Source organism: Diabrotica virgifera, chromosome 4, assembly GCF_917563875.1.
Source record: "Diabrotica virgifera virgifera chromosome 4, PGI_DIABVI_V3a".
Taxonomy (NCBI): domain Eukaryota; kingdom Metazoa; phylum Arthropoda; class Insecta; order Coleoptera; family Chrysomelidae; genus Diabrotica; species Diabrotica virgifera.
The window spans coordinates 416,463-438,834 of NC_065446.1; the positions used below are offsets into that span (position 1 = coordinate 416,463).

Genomic DNA, 22,372 nt, shown 5'->3' on the forward strand with positions numbered 1-22,372 from the left:
AAATAAGGTCTAGTTTTATAAGGCCTATACCCTATAGGCCTATAGTCCCTATACCTATGTACGGAGTGTTCTGAGTTATGTTGACTTTTCTTAAAATGTAAAGTTTTAAAAGAAGGCTTATTCTCAAGTTATTTAAGAAATTATAAAAAATTTACTTTTATATTTTAGTATTTGGATATTGGTTGAATGTATTTCATGATTAATTATTACACATTTATTTACAGGGTGTTCAAAATTTACAGTTTCATTATTAGATTATTCAATGTGTCATATGATTCTTATTTTAAATGGAACACCATGTATATTAATAAATAAATATACTAAACAATTTTACCTCTTTCGAATGGTATATGGATGTCCTATCTAGGTCTCATAGTTTTTGCGTAATTTACAATTATTTAAATTCTTAATCTGTAATTCGATTTTAAAACAAAAGATGTAGTTAATTAATGGCATTGTATGACATTGTCACCTTATGACAGTATGGTCTGGTCTAAATTGATTTTAAAAATAATATTTATAGTCACTCTCGATTTTTAAACAGTACGAAATAATGTTGTTCTGAAGCTATTTTCTTGTGGCATGTTTATAATCAAGTATATTCAAATGGGAAATAAGTTACAATTTTACCTAAAAATGATTTTATTAACGTTTCGACGCCCAAGTCGGGTGTAGTTGTCAAAATACAAAATAATATTAAATAAACAAAAATGTTGTTGCTTAGTAAAAAATTCTTCTAATAATTTATTTAATCTGACTCATTTATATCGGCAATTCAGACACGTATTATACATTTTAAAGTAGACGACTTTAAAAATGATATTGCCAATATTGATGAGTTGCGTTCCTGGGACGACTTTACTAAAAGATAGTTCATTCGATTACATGAAATTAATCCCAACTCAAGAATAGCCGCCACAAAAAATCATAGCATGTGATCTGTCTTTAAAAAGACAACCAAATGCAACGGTGGTACTAAAATTCTCGCGTTAGAGATTCTATAGTAAATCACGAGGGAAAACCAGGAAAAACCTCGTGATACTATCCAATTTTAGTATTTTAGAATTTTAGTACCACCGTTGCATTTGGTTGTCTTTTTAAAGACAGATCACATGCTATGATTTTTTGTGGCGGCTATTCTTGAGTTGGGATTGAGTTCATGTAATCGAATGAACTATCTTTTAGTAAAGTCGTCCCAGGAACGCAACTCATCAATATTGGCAATATCATTTTTAAAGTCGTCTACTTTAAAATGTATAATACGTGTCTGAATTGCCGATATAAATGAGTCAGATTAAATAAATTATTAGAAGAATTTTTTACTAAGCAACAACATTTTTGTTTATTTAATATTATTTTGTATTTTGACAACGACACCCGACTTGGGCGTCGAAACGTTAATAAAATCATTTTTAGGTAAACTTGTGGCTTATTTCCCATTTGAATATACTTGAGTACGAAATAAATGTTTGTTTACTGTATCATAATGAAATGAAAATTATGTCTATTTACTAGACCATTATTATGAAAAGTAGGTATATTGGTCTGTATACAATACATTAAAAAAATCAGGATTCTATAAAGTCTAAAGTCCATAAACGATAAGTTAAATATTTATCATAATCCTGTTTGGTCTAATACTGGTGTAGTTGAGTTTTATACGGATAATAATGGTTTCTCTTAAGTATTCTAACAGTCGTTTGACTGATTTACAATTCACCCGAAATTTTTTCTTTACTAGTATTTGGGTTTTCCGTAACAGAAAGCAGGACATCAAGCTCCTTGACGTCATCACAAATAACTGGTTTATTTTTATTTAACTTTCCATATGCAACATTACCAGTAGCACGGAATCCATTGAAATCTCTCAAAAACGTCCTTTTTTGGATGTCTTCTATCAGGATACTTTTGAGCGTAAACTTAAGAAGGTAAGATACAATTTTGCAAACACTCCCCAATGCAAAGTACCATGTCTACTTTTTCGTAGATTATTCATTTTTAGGAAAAATTAAATTTGAATTTCATACACGGATGTTTATATTTTTGATAATTACCAGACTGTACTGTCATAAAATGACGATGTCATACAATGAGATACATATTTTGTTTTAAACTCGATTTACAGGTTAAGAATTTAAATAATTGTAAATTACGCAAAAACTGTTAGACCTAGGTATAGGACATCCATATACCATTCCAAAGGGGTGACTCCGTTTAGTATAATGGTGTATTAATGTACATGGTGTTCCATTTAAAATAAGCATCATATGACACATTGAATAATCCAATAATGAAACTGTAAATTTTGAACACCCTGTAAATAATTGTGTAATAATTACTTATGAAATAAATTCAACTAATATCCAACTATATAGATGTAAAAGTATTTTTTTCATAACTTCTTAAATAACTTGAGAATAAGCCTTCTTTTAAAACTTTACATTTTAAGAAAAGTCACCATAACTCAGAACGCTCTGTACATAGGTATAGGGAAGCCTTATGAAACTATACCTTATTTTTTGTGGACAATTAAAAATGCAAATAAAATATAGGGTGTTCCATAAGAAAAAATATAACTTTGATGCGCCGTCATTTATTGGGATACCCTGTATATTTAAAAATAAATTTAAAATGTAGATTTTATCAACTTACACACTATTAATTTAAAAAAATTTTCAAATCTTTTACCATTTCGCTGTAATCTTCCATCCCGTTAGAGGTGACTCACCCTGTATAATAAAAAAGAAAGCTTATTCTGTTTACTTTAAAATGGTGTATTATAAAAAATTCTAGGATTATTTTTGAATAAGATATGCTTTTTCAAAATGTAACGATTTTTGATTTTAGGATTATTTTTTAAATTTCTCATTATAACTTTTTTATGTGATTGTGTGTTATGATTGAATCTTATTTTTTATAGGAATACTTTGGCTCCACTTGACTCGGCTGGGCAAACTTCAAAATATGGATTAATTCCAATATTTACTGTCAAAGCTTCCTGCACTACAAGCTTTGCTTGAAAAAATAGCATGTAAATGTACCAAAGGATGTACAAAAAACTGCGGTTGTAGGAAGATAGGAATTAGTTGTTCAATATTCTGCAAAGGGTGCATGTGCATGGGTACTAATTGTGGGACCTCTAAGATAATTGAGGTGGCGGAGGAAGATATTGAAGCTAATGCTAACGAAGAGATGGACTTTGATTCTGAAAATTTTTTAAATGTCGACGTTTAAATAATTTTAACTAAAGTGATGTTTTCTAACACTAGTGTTTATGTAATTTTTGTAAAAGAAATAATTTTAAATAATACAGGTAAAAAAATATCAAATAATCACTCGGTTTCCATTATTTAAATATAGATGATACACCATTTTAAAGAACAAAAAGTAAGACCTCCTTATTGAGCAATATATAGTATATTCATGTATTGTCCTTTTCATGAGCATTTTTCAGTGCGTAACAAATGATAGGAAAAAGGGTACGTCCGTGATAATACACATTTATGACATTTATTCTAACATGACATTTTAGTTAAATCTGACAGTTGTCACATTTTATTTTCAATTTGGAATAAAAACAAATCAAATGTGTTTCTTGCACTTATAAAATGGTATTTTCTTTGATTTGTATAGTCTTATAAATTATACAGATTATATTTGTAATATTATTATCTAATTAAAAAAAATATTTTTTTATTATGGCGCCATCTATCGACAACTAGAATAACTAGAATAAATATTGTAAATATCTGTAATCACGCACGTGCCTTTCTTTCTGTCACATACAATTTAATGCGTTAGAAAGAAATAGAAAAACTCTGACGCACTGAAAGATGATCATGAGAAAAGAATACAAGAAAAAAAAGTTATTACATTTTGAAAAATAATATCTTATTCAAAAATAATCCTAGAATTTTTTTTATTACACCGTTTTAAAGTAAACAAAATAAGCTTTTTTTATATTACGTATTATACAGGGTGTCCCGAAAAGATTGGTCATAAATTATACCACTGATTCTGGGGTCAAAAATAGGTTGATTAAACCTCACTTACCTATATACAATAGTGCACACAAAAAAAGTTACAGCCCTTTGAAGTTACAAAATGAAAATCGATTTTTTTTAATATATCGAAAACTCCTAGAGTTTTTTTATTGAAAATGGACATGAAGAATCCTTATCGTAGCAACATCTTAAAAAAAATTATAGTGAAATTTGTGTACCCCATAAAAATTTTATGGGGGTTTTGTTCCCTTAAACCCCCCCAAACTTTTATGTACGTTCCAATTCAATTATTATTGTGGCACCATTAGTTAAACACAATATTTCTAAAACTTTTTTGCCTCTTAATACTTTTTTGATAAGCCAGTGTTTATCGAGATATTTTGAATATTTGTCGAATCCACCACCTATTTGTTTATGGTAAAGTATGATTATAGACACCTGTTAATAATCTGAAAATTTATTTATAACTTAAATATTTTGGTATATTTTGAAAAAGAAGCCACATCTCGATAAAAGTTGACTTACCAAAAAAAGACTAAGAGACAAAAAAGTTTTAAAAACACTGTGTTTAACTAATGGTACCACAATGATAGTTTAATTGGAACGCACACAAACATTTGGGGGGTTTAAAGGAACAAAACCCCCATACATTTTTTATGTAAATATAGTAAAAAAGTAGCCGCATCTCGATAAAAACTGGCTTATCGAAAAAATACTAAGAGGCAAAAAAGTTTTAAAAACGTTGTGTTCAACTAATGGTACCACAATAATGAATTAATTGGAACGTACACAAAAGTTTGGGGGGTTCAAGGGAACAAAATCCCCATAAATTTTTTATGGGGTGGACAAATTTCACTATAATTTAATTTTAAGGTGGACCTGTCATAATAATGATACATGCCCGTTTTCAATAAAAAATCTTTGAGAGTTTTCGATATATTGAAAAAAATCGATTTTCCTTTTGTAACTTCAAAGGGCACTTTTTTTGTGAGCACATTTGTACTAAGGTAAGTTAGGTTCAACCGAACTATTTTTGGCCCCAGAATGTGTGGTATAATTTATGACCATTCTTTTCGGGACACCCTGTATAATACGTAATATAATATTATATTATATATACTATATATAATATAATATTATATAATATATTATATAATAATATTATTTTATTTTTATATTATATTATTGAAATTCGGTAAAAGTATAAAAACTTGAAAAACCATCATTTCTTTAAAAAAAGTCGTACAACGTTATGCAGTAGACCACTTTAAAGGTAATTGATTTTTGTTCCTATTACGTGTACCATTTTATATACCTAAAGTTACGTAGGAAAAAGTTACAGAACAATATTTGCGAAATAACAAGGAAAATTGCGCAAAAGTGCTGTGACTGGCGAACTTTGAAAAATCAGATTTCGAAAACTATTAATCTTAATTACCTCTACTAAACAACATTTTGAAGAAGAAATATGTATTTTTTTTCTGTGAAGCAATGTCTATACCTATATCCTCGTGAACAAAAGTTATGGGACAAAAAACAATATTTCTTTCTTTTGGGTTTCTTTGAGCTTTTTATTTTAAATATATTTTTGTAAAAAAAGGTATCATTGACTTTAAAAAGTGATATTTAGATAGGAAATTTAACCAGAAACAATTTTTACGTAGAAATGTTTGTACCAAAAGTGCATAGAACTCACCCTAATGTAACCTGTGCCCAGAGACTAATTCACCCATTTCTTAAAAACGCACCCCTTTAAATGGTAGCACTCCGCGGTTTTTTCATTTATAGATGTCCATTGACCATATGAAATAATAAAACCCCGTTAACGTTGTAGTTCGTTTTAGCTATCTTATTTTGAATATAATCAATAGCCTATTACTTTTCAATTAGAATACGGAGTGCAATCCAGCTCTCTGAATCGCGATTTTCAATTCTTATTTTAATCTCACCGGAGAGAGCGCAGGCTTGTTCTCCATATTCTAACTGACCAGCACCGAGAGCTTTTCCCAGACATTGCAACTTAAACAAATAGGGTAGGTGACTAGCGTCATCTGGCAATTGAAAGATGAAGTTTTTCAATCCTAAAAGCAACATTAATAATATTGAAAATATTAAAAATATTACTAAAAGATTTTTAAATTGAAAAACTTATTGGTACATTTACCTGGTGACACCTCCAAGGCTTCTACAATTTGCAAGCCAAATGGATGCTGCAGTGAAGACAAAGGGAAGGAATTCTACACTATGCAATTCACATCCCCCGTCTGCAGCTTGGTAAAGTTCCAACGGAAAATGCACCTAGTTACTCTACGGAGTAATACGAATATAAAATAAAAAAGTATACCATTTTCATTATTCAGTTGCAATGCGAAGGCAAAACAATCTTACTTTTCAATTAGAATACGGAATGAAATCCAGCTTTCTGAATCGCGATTTTCGATTCTTATTGGAATCTCATCGGAGAGAGCGCAGGCTTGTTCTCCATATCCTAACTGACCAGCACCGAGAGCTTTTCCCACACATTGCAACTGAAACAAATAGGGTAGGTGACTAGCGTCATCTGGCAATTGAATGATGATGATTGAATGATTGCACTCCGTATTCTAATTGAAAAGTAAGATTGTTTTGCCTTCGCATTGCAACTGAATAATAAAAATGGTATACTTTTTTATTTTATATTCGTATTACTCCGTAGAGTAACTAGGTGCATTTTCCGTTGGAACTTTACCAAGCTGCAGACGGGGGATGTGAATTGCATAGTGTAGAATTCCTTCCCTTTGTCTTCACTGCAGCATCCATTTGGCTTGCAAATTGTAGAAGCCTTGGAGGTGTCACCAGGTAAATGTACCAATAAGTTTTTCAATTTAAAAATCTTTTAGTAATATTTTTAATATTTTCAATATTATTAATGTTGCTTTTGGGATTGAAAAGCTTCATCTTTCTATCTTATAAAATTTTTTTTTTATCATTTCGTTTTATTTCTACCATCTAGAAGAGCTTTATACTTTCGTAAAATTTCATCTGATGAAGGTAGAACGGGTAAATAAAATTAAATATTACGACTCTCTCGCTTTATGAGCGCTATCCAGTAAGTTATGTCGGATATTTTTCACTTTTAGATAAAGTAATTTGCTTGAAAGCCAATGAGGTGGTAAAAGGGCCGAGGGAGATGATAAGACGTTTAAGATGGGCACTACTAAATAAATTTACTACTCTTGATCTGATAAATAACAGACAAGAGGAAATTGTTTAAGAGGGCATAAATTCTCACAAAATCTCTAGATTACGGTAACCTCCTTGTGTATTTTATAAGGGAAAGTAAATAGATTAGTCCAGCGGTTCCCAACCTTTTTTAGCCTGAGGCACACTAACTTTAAAACTAGTTCAGCCACGGCACACTTGGGTAAATAATCTCTATAATGAGTATAATCATAATGTATTGTTATGTGTAAGGTGTATGTTGTAAGGTGATTCATGGGAGATTATACAGAAAGCTAGAATATGATATGGATGATACCCAATTTGGGTTCCGCAAAGGACTTGGAACAAGAGAGACATTGTTTGCGTTTAATGTCCTCTCTCAAAGATGCTTAGATATGAACTTGGATATTTAGTCCTGTTTCATCGACTTCGAAAAAGCGTTCGACAGGGTCCGACATGAAAAACTAATAGAATTATTGAAAAACAGAGATATAGACAGACGAGATTTACTAATTATCATAAATCTGTATTGGAATCAAAAGGTCAATATAAAGATAGCACAACAAGAATCCGAGAATATTGATATAAAGAGAGGGGTAAGACAGGGTTGTGTTCTGTCGCCGCTACTGTTTAACCTATACAGTGAAGCCATATTTCAGGAAGCGATAGCGGAGCTAAGTGATGGAATCTCTATAAATGGAAGAATAGTAAATAACATAAGATTCGCTGATGACACCATTATAATGGCAGACACCCTGGAATCGCTACAAGAATTGCTAAATAGAATTAACGATTATTGCATTCGATACGGACTAAAAATAAACAAGAAAAAAACTAAATTTATGATCGTCTCAAAAACAGAACATGAAAATGAAAGGTTAATGATAGAGCAAACCCAAATAGAAAAAGTAAAGACATACAAATATCTGGGAACCTGGGTCGATGACAAAAATGACCAAAGCAAAGAAATTAAAGTCCGAATTGAAACTGCAAGGCAAGCCTTAATAAAAATGAAGACACTGCTTACAAACAAAGACTTTCAGTTGCCTCTCAGATTGAGGGCTCTAAGATGCTACATATTTTCTGTATTGCTATACGGAATGGAAGCTTGGACATTGAAGAGACAACACATAAGAAGAATAGAAGCGTTCGAAATGTGGTGTTACAGAAGAATATTGAAAATTCAGTGGGTTCAAAGGATTACCAATGTTGAAGTGCTACGACGTCTAAATAAGGAGTTAGAAATTATGAAGGAAACTAGAAAACTGGAATATTTGGGTCACATTACCAGAGGAGAAAAATACGATTTGCTGAGAATTATTATGCAAGGAAGGATCCAAGGAAGAAGAAGCATAGGAAGAAGACGCATCTCCGGGCTGAGGAACCTTAGAGAATGGTTTAACTGTAGCTCATTACAACTGTTCAGAGCAGCAGCAAACAAAGTGACCATAGCCATTATGATATCCAACCTCCGATAGGAGAGGGAACTTTAAAGAAGTATTGTTATGTGAATTTCGCGGCACACCTACAGGGACTTCAGGGCACACCAGTGTGCCGCGGCACACTGGTTGGGAACCTCTGGATTAGTCACTAACTTGTGGTCTCTTTTAATCCTTCTGACAGCCGAAACTGGGTTTGCAGTGACCTGGATAAGTGCAACAGATGGTGTTTTATAAATATGTACGACTCCCACTCGGTTGTCAGTCGTATGAATATTAATAAAATAATTCTACAAAGCTGCTTAAAGGCTAATTTATTGAAAGTTAGTAATATTAGTAAATCGGATGAATAGTACCTTACGTACCGACATTGTAGTAGCGCTGCAAGAATTTGCTCTTGGTCTAAATGTTTGCACGTTACTCCACTTCCTTTTGATTTGTGCTTGGACCTGTCAACATGAAATTTATATTAAATTGAATACTTATTACAAACAAGACAGTATAGAATTTGTTTATGTGTGATATAACCATTTGATAAGGTCTTTTTGTTAAAAAAAAATAAACTTGTTTGTGCATGGGTCCATTTTTTCCATTCTTCCCAGATCAATTCTTACAGGCTTCAGTCACATCTTCTTTCAAATTGGTCTGTGGACTGTGTAGTTCAAATTAAAAATTTAACTTTGTGTGATAAATCTTATATTTATATTTTTATCTGGAACGATACCTGGGCGTCCAATCCCCTTCCATTCGACGTCTCTTACGTTAAAATCGGACAAGTAGCAACGAAGATACGATATATTGCACTTTTGGTAATGTCGATGTGTTTGTTTTTATCTTAACACATTCGATATCCCCTCCTCTTTCATTTAACGTCTCGAACGTTAAAATCATATCAATAACAACGAATATATGATATAGTGCTCTTTTGACAATACCATTGTGTTTGGATTTTTCTCTTGTTAGCCTCGACATCCCTTCCCCTTTCATGTAACGCCTCAAACGTAATAATCGGATCAATAATAACAAAGATATGATGTAATGCCATTTTGTCAATGCCGCCATGTTTAATTTTTATGTCTTTGTATTCACCATCTATTTCGCTTTCCAACGAGCCCCATTACATCTCGATCCGACGAGCCAACACCACAAAAAGCGTTAAAAACGAACAGAATGGATCTTAGTTTTGGGTGGAGGCGCCCATGTTATTTCTTATGGACGCATTCACCAAATCGCAGTTTTTAGTGTATACATACATATTGTTCATTCGAATTTAGAGCATGCTCCAGGGGCATGCGTATATAACAAAATAAACATAAGCAAACACGATCAGACGTGCTTGTTCTTTGCATTCACGGTTTTATGCAGCGTTTTTCACTTGCATATTTTGAGTGTATTATTTTGCTAATATTTTTTATTTATTGTTTTTGATCGTCAAGTAAGTAATTTTTACTTTATATTTATACATCAAGTTCAATATTCAACAATTTTCATTTATTTTTTCTGTTTTTTTTCTTCAATTCTTTTGATGGAAAGCGAAAGCGATAGCGGAGAGAAGTTTAATATTGAACATTCTGAAACCGATTCAACATGCTCAGCTCTGAGTTTAGTTCCGACTAGAAGTACTAGCAATATATATCGTATCTTCGTTGTTCTATGAAATAAAGGACGAGAAGTTGTCGCTCCAGATAAAAATATAAACGATTAATATTTTTTATAGTGGAGATAGGTATTCGGGATAGCGCAAATCGGAACACAGTTAATGCGCGAGAGGGTCTCGTTCGAAATGCTTAAGCGGTTAAATATGTCATTTCTTACTCTATCTTTTCACTAAATTCTGATTGGTATTTTTCTGAGTGGTTTTGTTTATGCCTTTTGTGTTTCTATATTTTTATGAGGGTTTTATTAATGTCCATGAACTCTATAGACTTGCTTCTCGTTTTATTGTGAATTTTCTTTTTCTAGTCATCATCACTTTCTTATAAAAGATACTCTTACTTTATCTATGAAAAATTTTTAATACATATTAGGCAAAACTTACTTAAAAATAAACAAGGGTGATGGAAAAAGGGTAAAACTAAAATTTAAACCTACCTCGCCATTGCAAAAGCAGAACAGAATAGCCACACACAGACCCTAAAACAAAAGAGTAATAATTAATAATCATAATAATAAATAATTACACTTTCATAAAAAAGAAATTTTTATAATAGCACGTTTTTTTTTAATATTCAGTAGCAGCTATAAACGAATAAAAAATTTTACATGTCATAGAGAGTAACGCCATCTATTGAGGAAACCATTTACTGAAAAAATTAGTAACGCCATCTTTTGAGGAAAGTGAGAACTAATTTTACCATATAAATTTAAAAAGGCTTAAAATTCTAAATAAAACTCAATGCATCCATGTAAAAGCTGTTGAATATTGCATTATCATTGAGTTCTGAGCTATTCTGAAAATTTCAGATCTCTAATTAGTTAAGGAGTATGTTTGTCAGCGAAAACTATGACTCTTAATAAAGCGTCAGCAAAAACCTTTTTGAGTTAGTGAAATCATTTTTGTTTCTCTTCTTCTCTAAACTCCTTTTACCAACTAGGAATTTTTTGGTGTGTTGGTGTCGGATTTTCTTTGTTTTCTTATGTTTATCATGCAATACTGTATATTCTCGGTTTCGATAACTGGTGATTTTTATTTACATAATTAACAACCAAGTAATTTAAATCAAATTATTATAAAAGAATACATTTTCAACTCTCATTGTTTATTCCACCGCTTTTATTTTAGTTTACGTCAAAAGTAGAAAAAATGTCTTCATTTACTTGAGATCACTGTTTGTCGTCCCACTATCGGGCTTGAACTAAATTACAGGTAAACAATCGGCCGGTTGAGCCTGTTTATTCTATCTATACCGCAGTTATGTTCTGAATATCAAGTTGGTGAAGAATTAGAATGATACAGAATGTCCACGAATATTCTTCATAAAATAAACTGCGAGGCAAAATTAGTGATTTTATGAGTTATGAGTTAGGCATGAGTTAGGCTTATTTTCATAGTTGATTTTTTCGTGAACAGATTAACGGGGTCATACATAGATGTCAGTACATAGATGTGCAAAGGTGTACTCAAACTTCTTTTTTGTACTTATACCGGGTGAAAGAAAAGAAATGTTTTTCTTATGTTAACCCGGGAGCAGTCGCGCTCACTTCTGTAACGTAAGTAGTCGCGCGCGGATAAAATATCCCACAATATAGATTTAAATACGAATTTAAATCAAATTTCTATTTTATAATATTTTTATTTACTTGTTATGTTAAAAATATCTATTTCTAATAATTTTAAAGGTAACTAGTTCTCACGAAAGCCATAAATTCAACGAAAAAAAAAAAAAAAATAATAATAAAACCAAAAATTAAAACAAAAATTAAAAAATAATTTCTACGCATTACTACGATCTTCCTTGAGGCACTTACGAGTGGAAAGCAATGTTAAAAAATTTTTCATTAAGTTATCACGGAAAAGGATAAAATGTGACATTTTTTCTCACGGCGCGACTGCTCCCGGGTTAAGTTTCAGACACCCTGTAGAGAGGACGAGACGTATTCTTATATATTCTTATGTTTTGTGAAGATTTTGTTTTTTGTATGTCCCTGATATCTTTAGAAACAAAGAAATTAGACGGTTTTATAGTTCAACATGTATTTTAACTTTTTTCCTCAACTGTCAAAGTCGTGTTCGTTTTTTGGAGTTCGTCCCAAAGAATTATTAATTTTGGCAGTTTTTTGGTACATTCCGGCCTTGTTTCCACGTGCAGAGTTTTATCAATAGTTTCTGTTTTGTGGTACTTTGCGGAAAACTAGAGTTTTGAAGACAGATTTGCTGTACAGAAAATGTCAGGTAACGGGGGCGGTCCTGGTCCGCCCTCGGTTAATTTAAATACTAATATTCAAATAATTAATAATGATAATAAAATTAATGTTTCTTCAATGGATACAGTATCCTCAGGTTTCGAAAAATATGACTTTGATAATAAATATCAACCAACGGATGCAGGTCCGTATCAGGTATTTTTGGAACATACCGATAAGAATCTTGGTCGTCTTTTTCCTATCAGAATTGGCTTTTATTTACAACAAGTAATTGAATTTAGAAATGATGTTATTGATATTCATTCTGTAGGTTTAAAACGTGTTAAGGTAATTTTTAGAACATACAAAATCGCTAATTTTTTAATTAATCACGAAATACTAACAAAAAATAAGTTGATTGCTTATATTCCAAAATTTTTCACGCATAAACGAGGCATAATACGTGGCGTTGATACCTTTTTTACTGAAGAATACTTGAAAAAAGCAATTAATTCTATAGTTCCAGTGGCGGAAGTGCGAAGAATGAAACGAAAAATTATAAACCCTGAAACCAAACAAGAAGAATTTGTCAATAGACAATTGGTAGTAATAAATTTTAAAGGTAATAAAATTCCGTCCTTTATTAATATAAATATGGTTAATTTCCCTGTAGAACCATACATCCATCCAGTTGTCCAATGTGGAAAATGTTTACGTTACGGACACAATATCGTTCAATGTAAAGGCAAATCTCGTTGTTCTCGATGTGCAAATGAGCATTCTTCCGCTGAATGTAATTCCGAGTTGCAAATGTGCGTTCACTGTAAATCTTCTGATCATCCTTCAATTTCAAGAGATTGCCCAATGTACAAAAAACAACACGACATAAAAAAAGTAATGGCTTTCGAAAATAAAAGTTTTAAGGATGCCGAATTATCGATTAACAATCCAGCTTATGCCAAAATTAATACCAACAATAGGTTTGATATATTAAATAATCTTGAAAATTTTCCCGATTTAGCACCAGCAAACAAAACAATTTATTATGCTCCTTTAAATAAACCAAAATCAAATTCAACCGCATTAGAATCAAAAACAATTAAAAGGCGAAGAACTGACACTTCTTCTCAGATTCCAAGCACTAGTAATTCAGATTTAGAAAATTCCCATCAAAAAAGACAAATTTCTCTTCCTCCATATACACCCGCTCCACAACAGAATAATTTCATGTTTTGTCGAGATAAACTTATCTCACAGATATATTCATTAATTACAAATATAATTAATAATCAAGGAAAATTTGAATTAAATAAAATCAGGGACAATATCATTACAATATTCGATAATAATGAAGATAATTTAGAATCCATTCTCACAGATAGTGAAAATGGCTACTAAAAATATTACAGAAAAACTAACTATATTACAATGGAATTGTAGATCCATTTATAGTAACAAAGGCAGTCTTATGCATCATATTAACAACTACCATACAGATATAATAGTTCTATCAGAAATATGGCTCACATCCGGTCATCATTTTAGACTTAACGGATATAACTTTATCAATAAATGTCGTGAAGATGGTTACGGTGGCGTAGGTATTTTCATCAGACAGGGAATAGATTACCAAGAATCCGAAATTAATAATAATTTCGATGACAGTATAGAAGCATGCGCAGTTTTTTTGAACAAAATTAATCTCTCATTAGTATCAATCTATAGATCATCAGATGTTAGAATAGAAATAAATGACTGGATCAACCTATTCCTTCAGTTTAATATTGCAAAAACTATTTTTCTGGGAGATTTTAATGCTCACCACGGTATGTGGGGGCCAATTGCAGACGACAGAAATGGTAGAATATTAGTGGAGGCCATGGATTATTGTGAAATAATTACATTAAATGACGGAACACCAACAAGAATATCCCCAACTAGTAATCATTCAGCCGTTGACTTAACTCTAACATCTCCCCTTTTAGCCGACCGTATAGCTTGGTCAGTAGATTCAGATTCATTAGGTTCAGATCACTACCCAATCAATATAGAAATTCAAATCAATCCCTCCTCCTTTGTCATCAACCCATCAACAAAATGGAATGACTCTCGTGCTGACTGGTCTGTTTTTGGAAATATTTTTGAATTAGAAATTAGTAAGCTCAATAATTTAGATAGGAATTCAACTTCGGTAGACAAAATCGAATTTTTCCTCAATGCAATCACGGTCGCAGCATCGAAATCTATGCCTATTAAGAAACCTTTCACACCTTCTGTACCAAGACCTTATTGGTGGGATGAGGAATGTTCTGCGATTGTTAAAAAACGAAAAGAAGCTCTCAGCGAGTTTAAAAAACAAGGTAATTTTATCAATTATCTACAATATCAAGACATTTCTGCTAATGTCAAACGTACGTTCAAACTTAAACAAAAAAACAGTTGGAAAATGTTTTTGAATAAATTAAATAAAAACACTCCTCTGACTGAGATATGGAACACTGTAAGATCTATTTGCAATAAACACCATCAAAAAAGAAAACCACAATTAGACGAAAGCCTTATTCAAAAAGTTCTTGATACATTGGCTCCTTCATCTGCTGCAGGTCCAATTTTTAACGACAACATTAATCAATTTCACTTCCATCAAGACTCAGACACCTTCTCAAAAAATTTTAGCTTTTCGGAATTAGAATTAGCCTTAAAAAAATCAAAAAATACTGCACCTGGACTTGACGGGTTTACTTATACGATAATAAATAAATTGCCTGAAAGTGGTAAACTTCTTCTCTTAGAAATTTTTAATGATTGGTGGTTGAAACAAAAGTATTCAGATAGTCTTAAAAATATAATTGTGTGTCTTCTAGCGAAACCTAAGAAACCACCTGACTTACCTTCGTCCTACCGATCTATTTCATTGTTATCGTGTATTACAAAAACTTTCGAAAGGCTTATAAAATTTAGACTCGAACATTTTGTCGAAAACAGATCAATTTTACCAAAAAATCAGTATGGATTTCGTAGAGGTATAGGCACAATTGATGCAATCTCCCATTTAGTTACAGATGCTCAATTGTGTCTATCAAAAAATAATTACATGTTGTGTCTTTTTGTGGACCTTAAAGGGGCTTATGATGTGGTAGATTTGGAAATATTATATTCAAAAATGGTAACGTTTGGCATCAATAAAAGAGTCTCTATAAATATTTTAAATTTGTTTTCTAATAGAAAAGTATTTTTGCGAGATAGTCATAACGTTTTACATGGTCCAAGAGTACTTTACAACGGGCTTCCGCAAGGCTCTATTTTAAGTCCCCTTTTGTTTAACTTATACACTGCAGACTTGCATGATTTGATGAGCGATGGCATACAAATTATTCAATACGCGGACGATTTATGCATTTATGTCACCCATAATACCTACGATCGCTGCATGATAGACTTAAGACGTACTTTTGACAGGTTACAAAACTGGTTCGACGATATGGGTTTTAGTGTTTCACCAGAAAAGACAGCTGTGATGTGTTTCACAAGGCACAGATATCAGTTAGTCGATAATTTCTCTATAGGTAAATACACTATTCCTATCGTAAAAGAATATAAATATTTAGGTATAATTATAGATAGTAAACTTCTATGGACCAGTCACATTAAGTATGTCAAACAAAGATGTGAAAAGGGAATTAATCTTCTGCGCTTCCTCTCCAAACAGAGCTGGGGCGCGGATCAACAAATTTCCTTAATGTTCTACAAGTCTTATATTCGCTCGATTTTGGATTATGGGTGTACTCTCTATGGTTCTACCTCCAATACGAACCAACTTACCCTTGATCGAATACAATATAGAGCTCTGAAAATATGTTTGGGAGCAATGGCATCTTCACCAAATCATGCCATTCTGGCAGAGTCTCAAGAACTTCCTCTTAGTTTTCGAAGACAGTTTTTAGCAAATAAAAGTCTATTAAAATATAGATGTTACAACAGTGATTTGATCGCAAAAATTAACTTTCTTGTAATTGAGAATTTGACAAATCATTATTGGAAAAAGAAAAACTCTCCTCCTTTGTCAGATGCATTTATTGATACAAACTTATTTCAAAATGATATTGTTAAACTTAATAAAATACCATTGTATGCACACAGTTTCGATTCTATAATTGACAAACCTATCACCATATTCCCTCGGTATTCAGATTGTAATATCTTAAACCAAGCCATGATAAAATCCATTGTAAATGGTCTCGGGTCGAACTTAACTAAAATATATACAGATGGGTCAAAAACGGAGCTAAACACAGGTTCGGCATTTTTTGTTTCAAACATAAATCATATTGAAAAGTACAGAATCTCAAATTATTGTTCCATTTTTACCGCCGAGTCCTTTGCTATTGAAAAGGCACTAAAATGGTGTGCAACTCAAACATGCACGAATGTGGCAATAATTTCAGACTCAAAATCAGCATTACAAGCTATTAGCGGTCACCCAATAAACCAATTCCGAAATGCCTTAATTTTGAACATTAAAAAATTAATTATGGATCTTAAACAAAATAATGTAACTGTTTCGTTTATTTGGACGAAAGGACATTGCGGAGTCGAAGGTAATGAAATTGCGGATATAGCCGCAAAAAGTAGTCACAGTTGATACCATATGGACAAAGTATTTAATTTAAAAGATTTGAATAATGCTCTCCAACCTAATATCAGAAGGAAATGGGAAACTGATTACAAAAGAATTGCAAATAAATCTACAAACCCTTATTTCAAAATTCACCCTACACTTCCAAAAGACATTCCTCATTTCACCTTTAATTATAATAGAGCACAAATGTCAGTATTGACTCGTTTAAAATTGAATCATGCTCGCTTTCCATCTCACTTATATAAAATTGGAATACTTAACTCTCCTGTCTGTAGTTGTGACAATGTATCCATTGGTGATCTAAATCATATATTTCTAGAATGTTCTCTGAACTCTCAATCTTCTTCAGTTCTGTATCAAGAACTAATTCATCACGAGTGTCCATTGCCACTAAATATTACAGCTCTCCTTTCTTCCCCAGATAAAGCGGTACTAGATTCCATCATTAATTTTATCAGAAATTCAAAAATAGCGGTATAGTTTAGAAATAGACAATATGAAATCATTTAATGTAATTAAGAATTTACATGTTTTGTGGCAAATAGATTTTGTCTGATGCCAGGATCTCTCTCACACACACACACAACTTTTTTCCTAGTTACCGCGATAAACAAAACTATTAGTTTGGGTATTTACTGACTAGTTTTTGGTGTAGATGTTGAATAGAGACGGCGACAGAACGTTTCCTTGAGGAAGGTAATTTTTTAAAGTTTTCCATCTGCGCTTTTTTCCATTTAGCACAAGTGCAAAATTTGATGTAGAGGGGTTTTTTCAAAATGTCAAACGTTTTCAGAAGTGCAACCGTTTTTTCAAAATGTCAAATATTTTTAATGAAAATAGATATCAACTTCAAAAATAGCACTGTATACGTGGGTGTTCCGATAAGTACTTAGCCTCTTTACTCGATGGCACCACTTTCGCAAGAGAAATCTACCATCGAGTAATACATTCTTGTAGACGGCCCGTGTCAAAATATCAGCTAAATCGCACTCGTAGTTTTGTTTTGACCGCGTGTGTAATTGGGCGTTTTTGGGGATTTCAGAAAAATGAAAAAGAGCAATATCAGTCGGTGATTCGACTCTTGTTTTTATAAGGGAAATCCCGCAGCGAAATCAAAAAGCGCTTGAATGCTGTAAATAGTGACTCTTTTCCTTCGATGAAAATCGTTGAAAAATGGTTAAACGACTTTCGTCGTGGTCGCACCTCAGTTTTTGATGTCACTTCCAGGTGCACCGAAAACCGCTACCACTGAGAATGACTTAAAGGAAATAAACGACATCGTATTGGTAGAGCACCTATTGGAGGTGCATGAGATAGCTGAGATAGTAGGCATCCCAAAAGATCTCGTTGGTCATATCCTGCATGAAATCTTGGGCATAAAAAAGCTGTCCGCGCGATGGCTGCCGTATTTTCTAACTTAGAATAATAAAAGCAATCATAAGACCACTTAAGAGCAGTGTCTGATGCTGTATAAGCGTAATCCAAATGAGTTTCTTCGTTGTTTCATAACCATCGACGAAACATGGTCCCACTGGTATCAACTAGAGTACAACTAACAGTCTATACAGAGGGCATCACCCTGCGAGCGTGTTCCGAGAAGGGTGAAGACTGTCCAATCGGCCGGAAAGGCGATGATCACCATTTTCTGGGATTCGTTCTAGGCGTTCCGCTACGTTTACGAGTAGCCACTCCCGACAACCGTAATAATTAACATCGAGTAACAAAAAGTTACCTTACGATCGAGGTAGGAAAATGAAAACAGAATTAGTGCTAGCTAACCAACGACTTAAGAAGGTCAAATACAGACAAATATGTGTTGGAGAAAAAACGGCAGATGTCATACATAAAAGAATAGGAGATATTCAATAAATCTATTTTGGAATTGCAATTACAAAGCAAGCTAAATATATTAGTCCTGTCGCCAGGGGGGGTACAACGGCCTCCTTAATTCAGATGGACTTACTCAAGTTTTTTTTATATATTTTGACCCGCAGAATACGAATTTTTTGGGTAACAGTTGATCCGGATGTCGATAAGATTGTTATAGACAAAGAACTTGAGGAATTACATAACAGCGATTTCTCGCAAAACAAAACATCTTTTTGTATTTTTTGGGTCATTTTAAGCAAAAAATATTACTACAAGTTTTTTCGTAGAATGCATAGTTTTCGAGATAACCGCGGTTGAACTTTCAAAAAATCGAAAAATTGTAAATTTTAAACCCGAATAACTTTTGATTAAAAAATAAAGTAGCAATTCTGCTTACCGCATTTGAAAGTTGAAGTCAAATTATATCGGTTTTGATTATTTGCATTGCTAAAAATTTATTATTTTATTGTTAAAGAAAGCTGTAAACTGTAGTAAACACCTAGTATGTGAGTGATGTTTTCTATGATTTCTCATTTAAAATCGAACGAGTAGGTAGAGTAGCTACAAGTGCAAGCGAGGCAATTTCTACGTAGCATGCGTTAAAACGCATGTATTAGGCACGGGAAACCTATGTGTTTATAGATTAGTTTAACAATAAAAAAATTAATTTGTAGCAATGCAAATAATCAAAACCGATATAATTTGACTTAAACTTTCAAATGCGGTAAGCAGAATTGCTACTTTATTTTTTAATCAAAAGTTATTCGGGTTCAAAAATTGCAATTTTTCGATTTTTTGAAAGTTCAACCGCGGTTATCTCGAAAACTATGCATTCTACGAAAAAACTTGTAGGAATATTTTTTGCTTATAATGACCCAAAAAATACAAAAATATGTTTTGTTTTGCGAGAAATCACTGTTATGTAATTCCTCAAGTTCTTTGTCTATAACAATCTTATCGACATCCGGATCAACTGTTACCCAAAAAATTCGTATTCTACGGGTCAAAATATATAAAAAAAACTTGGGTAAGTCCATCTGAATTAAGGAGGCCGTTGTACCCCCCCTGGCGACAGGACTATATCTGTAAAGATATAATATACCTAAAATGAACGTCTGGTAAGTGATTTTATTTTAAAAATTTCTTTTGGAAATTTAGGAAACACATATATCAAAATGAATAATTTTATACCTTAAAAAGTCAAATCTAGCAAAGCTACTTTTAGAAATATATTACTTAAGTAATAATGTAATTTCATTTTGGATAAATGACCTTCCCATTTATGTGGAAGAATATGTTCGGTTATCTTTTGTAACCGGTCTGTCTCACCTTGTATCCAGGAAAAAATTTCTAGATACCTAATGAGAACCTCTCTTTTTAGCCGTACCTAGAGAATTATAAAATAGAACCAAGCTTTTAATATCCCACAAAGACAACTTATATAGAAAATGCACTAAGAATAACATTCCTATTAATTATCTGGAACGTAAATCTTCCCTAAGATGTGTATACTCATAGAGCCGCTTACCGTCTGATAAACCGGCACGTCCATAAGCCAACACTTGGAATTAGAGCTGAAGGAATTTCATCTAGATTGGAACAAAGATAAGTGTACTTAATTAATGTTCTCATTTATAGACCGAATTGTGTTCCGCAATATATTATATATTTATTCTACATTTGTTGTTAAGCATTAGATTATTTTTTAACTTCCCTTATCATATCTTTTACTATCGGTTGTGTCTACACAACAAATAATATTTTGTCAATTTTTCATCTAAATCTCAATGCATGTAAGGGAACATAAGTACTTATAGACCTAAAGTATTGGTCTCTATAGGGTTCATTACATAATAACTTAGGTATTGTGGTAGATAATATACAAGTATATTAATACGGTCTTATGAAGAATATCATCTGGTTCTGTTGACTAGCACTCACTATTGTTTTTCTGTCTCTTTATTGTTTGTATCTGAAAGAAACGTAAACTCATAGAAATCATTTAATAGTCGGAAACTTTTACGTTATCTGCTTATATCTTGGCAACCAAAATTTTAACATTACTCATATTCATTATTTGTATTATTAATTAAATTTTACTATTATATATTCATCTTGCAAGCCAATGTTTTACATTATTATACATTATTTATATTTTTAGCTAGAAATTTTACATTATATATATATATACATTAGTTACCAAAATCTTACTTTACATATATCTAGGTATTTTTTTTACACAATAAAAATAAGGTATACCTATTGGGTTTGTATCATTTCACCTGCACCTGATATCTCTCAACTATATGTGTTCATATAATATTTTATTTCAGGATTAAGTTATTTGGATTGTTTATATCTTTCTCCTTATTTCTCTCTTTCTCTCTCTCTCTTTCCCCCCCCCTCTCTCTCTCTATATCTCTCTCTCTCTATATATATATCTCTCTCTATATCTCTCTCTATATATCTCTCTCTATATCTCTCTCTCTCTCTCTTTTCTAGTCTCCCACACTGTTCTATCAACGAAGTAAAGGCTCTAAAAGGCATTTACTTCTGGCGCCCATCTTTGGTTTATTGATCATAGGTCAGTTCTTTTCTTTTTAGTATTTCATTACTTTTTAATTTTTCTGGTTTCTTCCATTATCACTATCTCTTTCTCCCCTAAACCACAGCACGAAAATAAGCCGATCTCCACTTCCTGAGCTTTTACGTCTCATCTTCATCCTCATAAATAATTTGTTATCTTCATTCTAATTTTAACTTGTTAAACCGTTTCTCACTACCCCTTTCTTTCATCAATCAAATTTTAGTACAAAAAAAAATATAACCCTACTATAAGGGTTACAACAAGCAGAGATCTATATCCACTTCCTGGAAGAGGGTAAAACGATCACTGTGCTTTACTATGCCGCATTATTAGCCCGATTCGGAGCCGAATTTCACAAAAAACAGTCCCATTTGAGGAGGAAAAAATACTCTTCCACCATGACAACGCTCCAGCTTACACCTCCGCCATCGCCATGACCAAATTGGTCGAATTGGGCTACAAACTTCTGTTCTATCCAACGTATTCGCCAAATTTAGGCCTATACGATTTCTTTTTGTTTCCAAACTTGAAAAAGTCATTCGCCGGGCAGAAATTTAACTGGAATGACCGTTCAAAAGCCTCGTCAGAAGAGTTCATCACCGCCACGGAAGCCTATATTGCGAAGGACTCTAGGAAAGGTATTTTTCAGACGGATTAAAGAAGATGGAGCATCTCTGGATCAACTGTATCGAGCTAAAAGGAGACTACGTTCAGAAAAAAATCGCCACTTTTCAAAAATTTTCGTTTTTCTTCTAAAGGCAATGTACTTATCGGACCACCCTAATATCTC

At 32.4% G+C, this 22,372-nt stretch overlaps 1 protein-coding gene across 8 annotated transcripts in view; it reads right to left on the reverse strand.

Annotated features, from left to right (window-relative positions):
- Nucleotides 1-22,372, reverse strand: part of LOC114324400 (calcitonin gene-related peptide type 1 receptor-like) — a 553,725-nt gene that overhangs the window by 21,115 nt on the left and 510,238 nt on the right. For 6 of the 8 annotated variants that reach the window (XM_050649000.1, XM_050649001.1, XM_050648998.1 and 3 more), the window contains 2 exons: nt 10,736-10,777; nt 9,001-9,093 (listed from right to left, as the gene is read on the reverse strand). In XM_050649000.1, the coding sequence (XP_050504957.1) occupies nt 9,001-9,093; nt 10,736-10,777 (135 nt within the window). The remainder of the gene's footprint in view (nt 1-9,000; nt 9,094-10,735; nt 10,778-22,372) is intronic. The other 2 variants (XM_050649003.1, XM_050648999.1) reach the window with 1 other exon arrangement.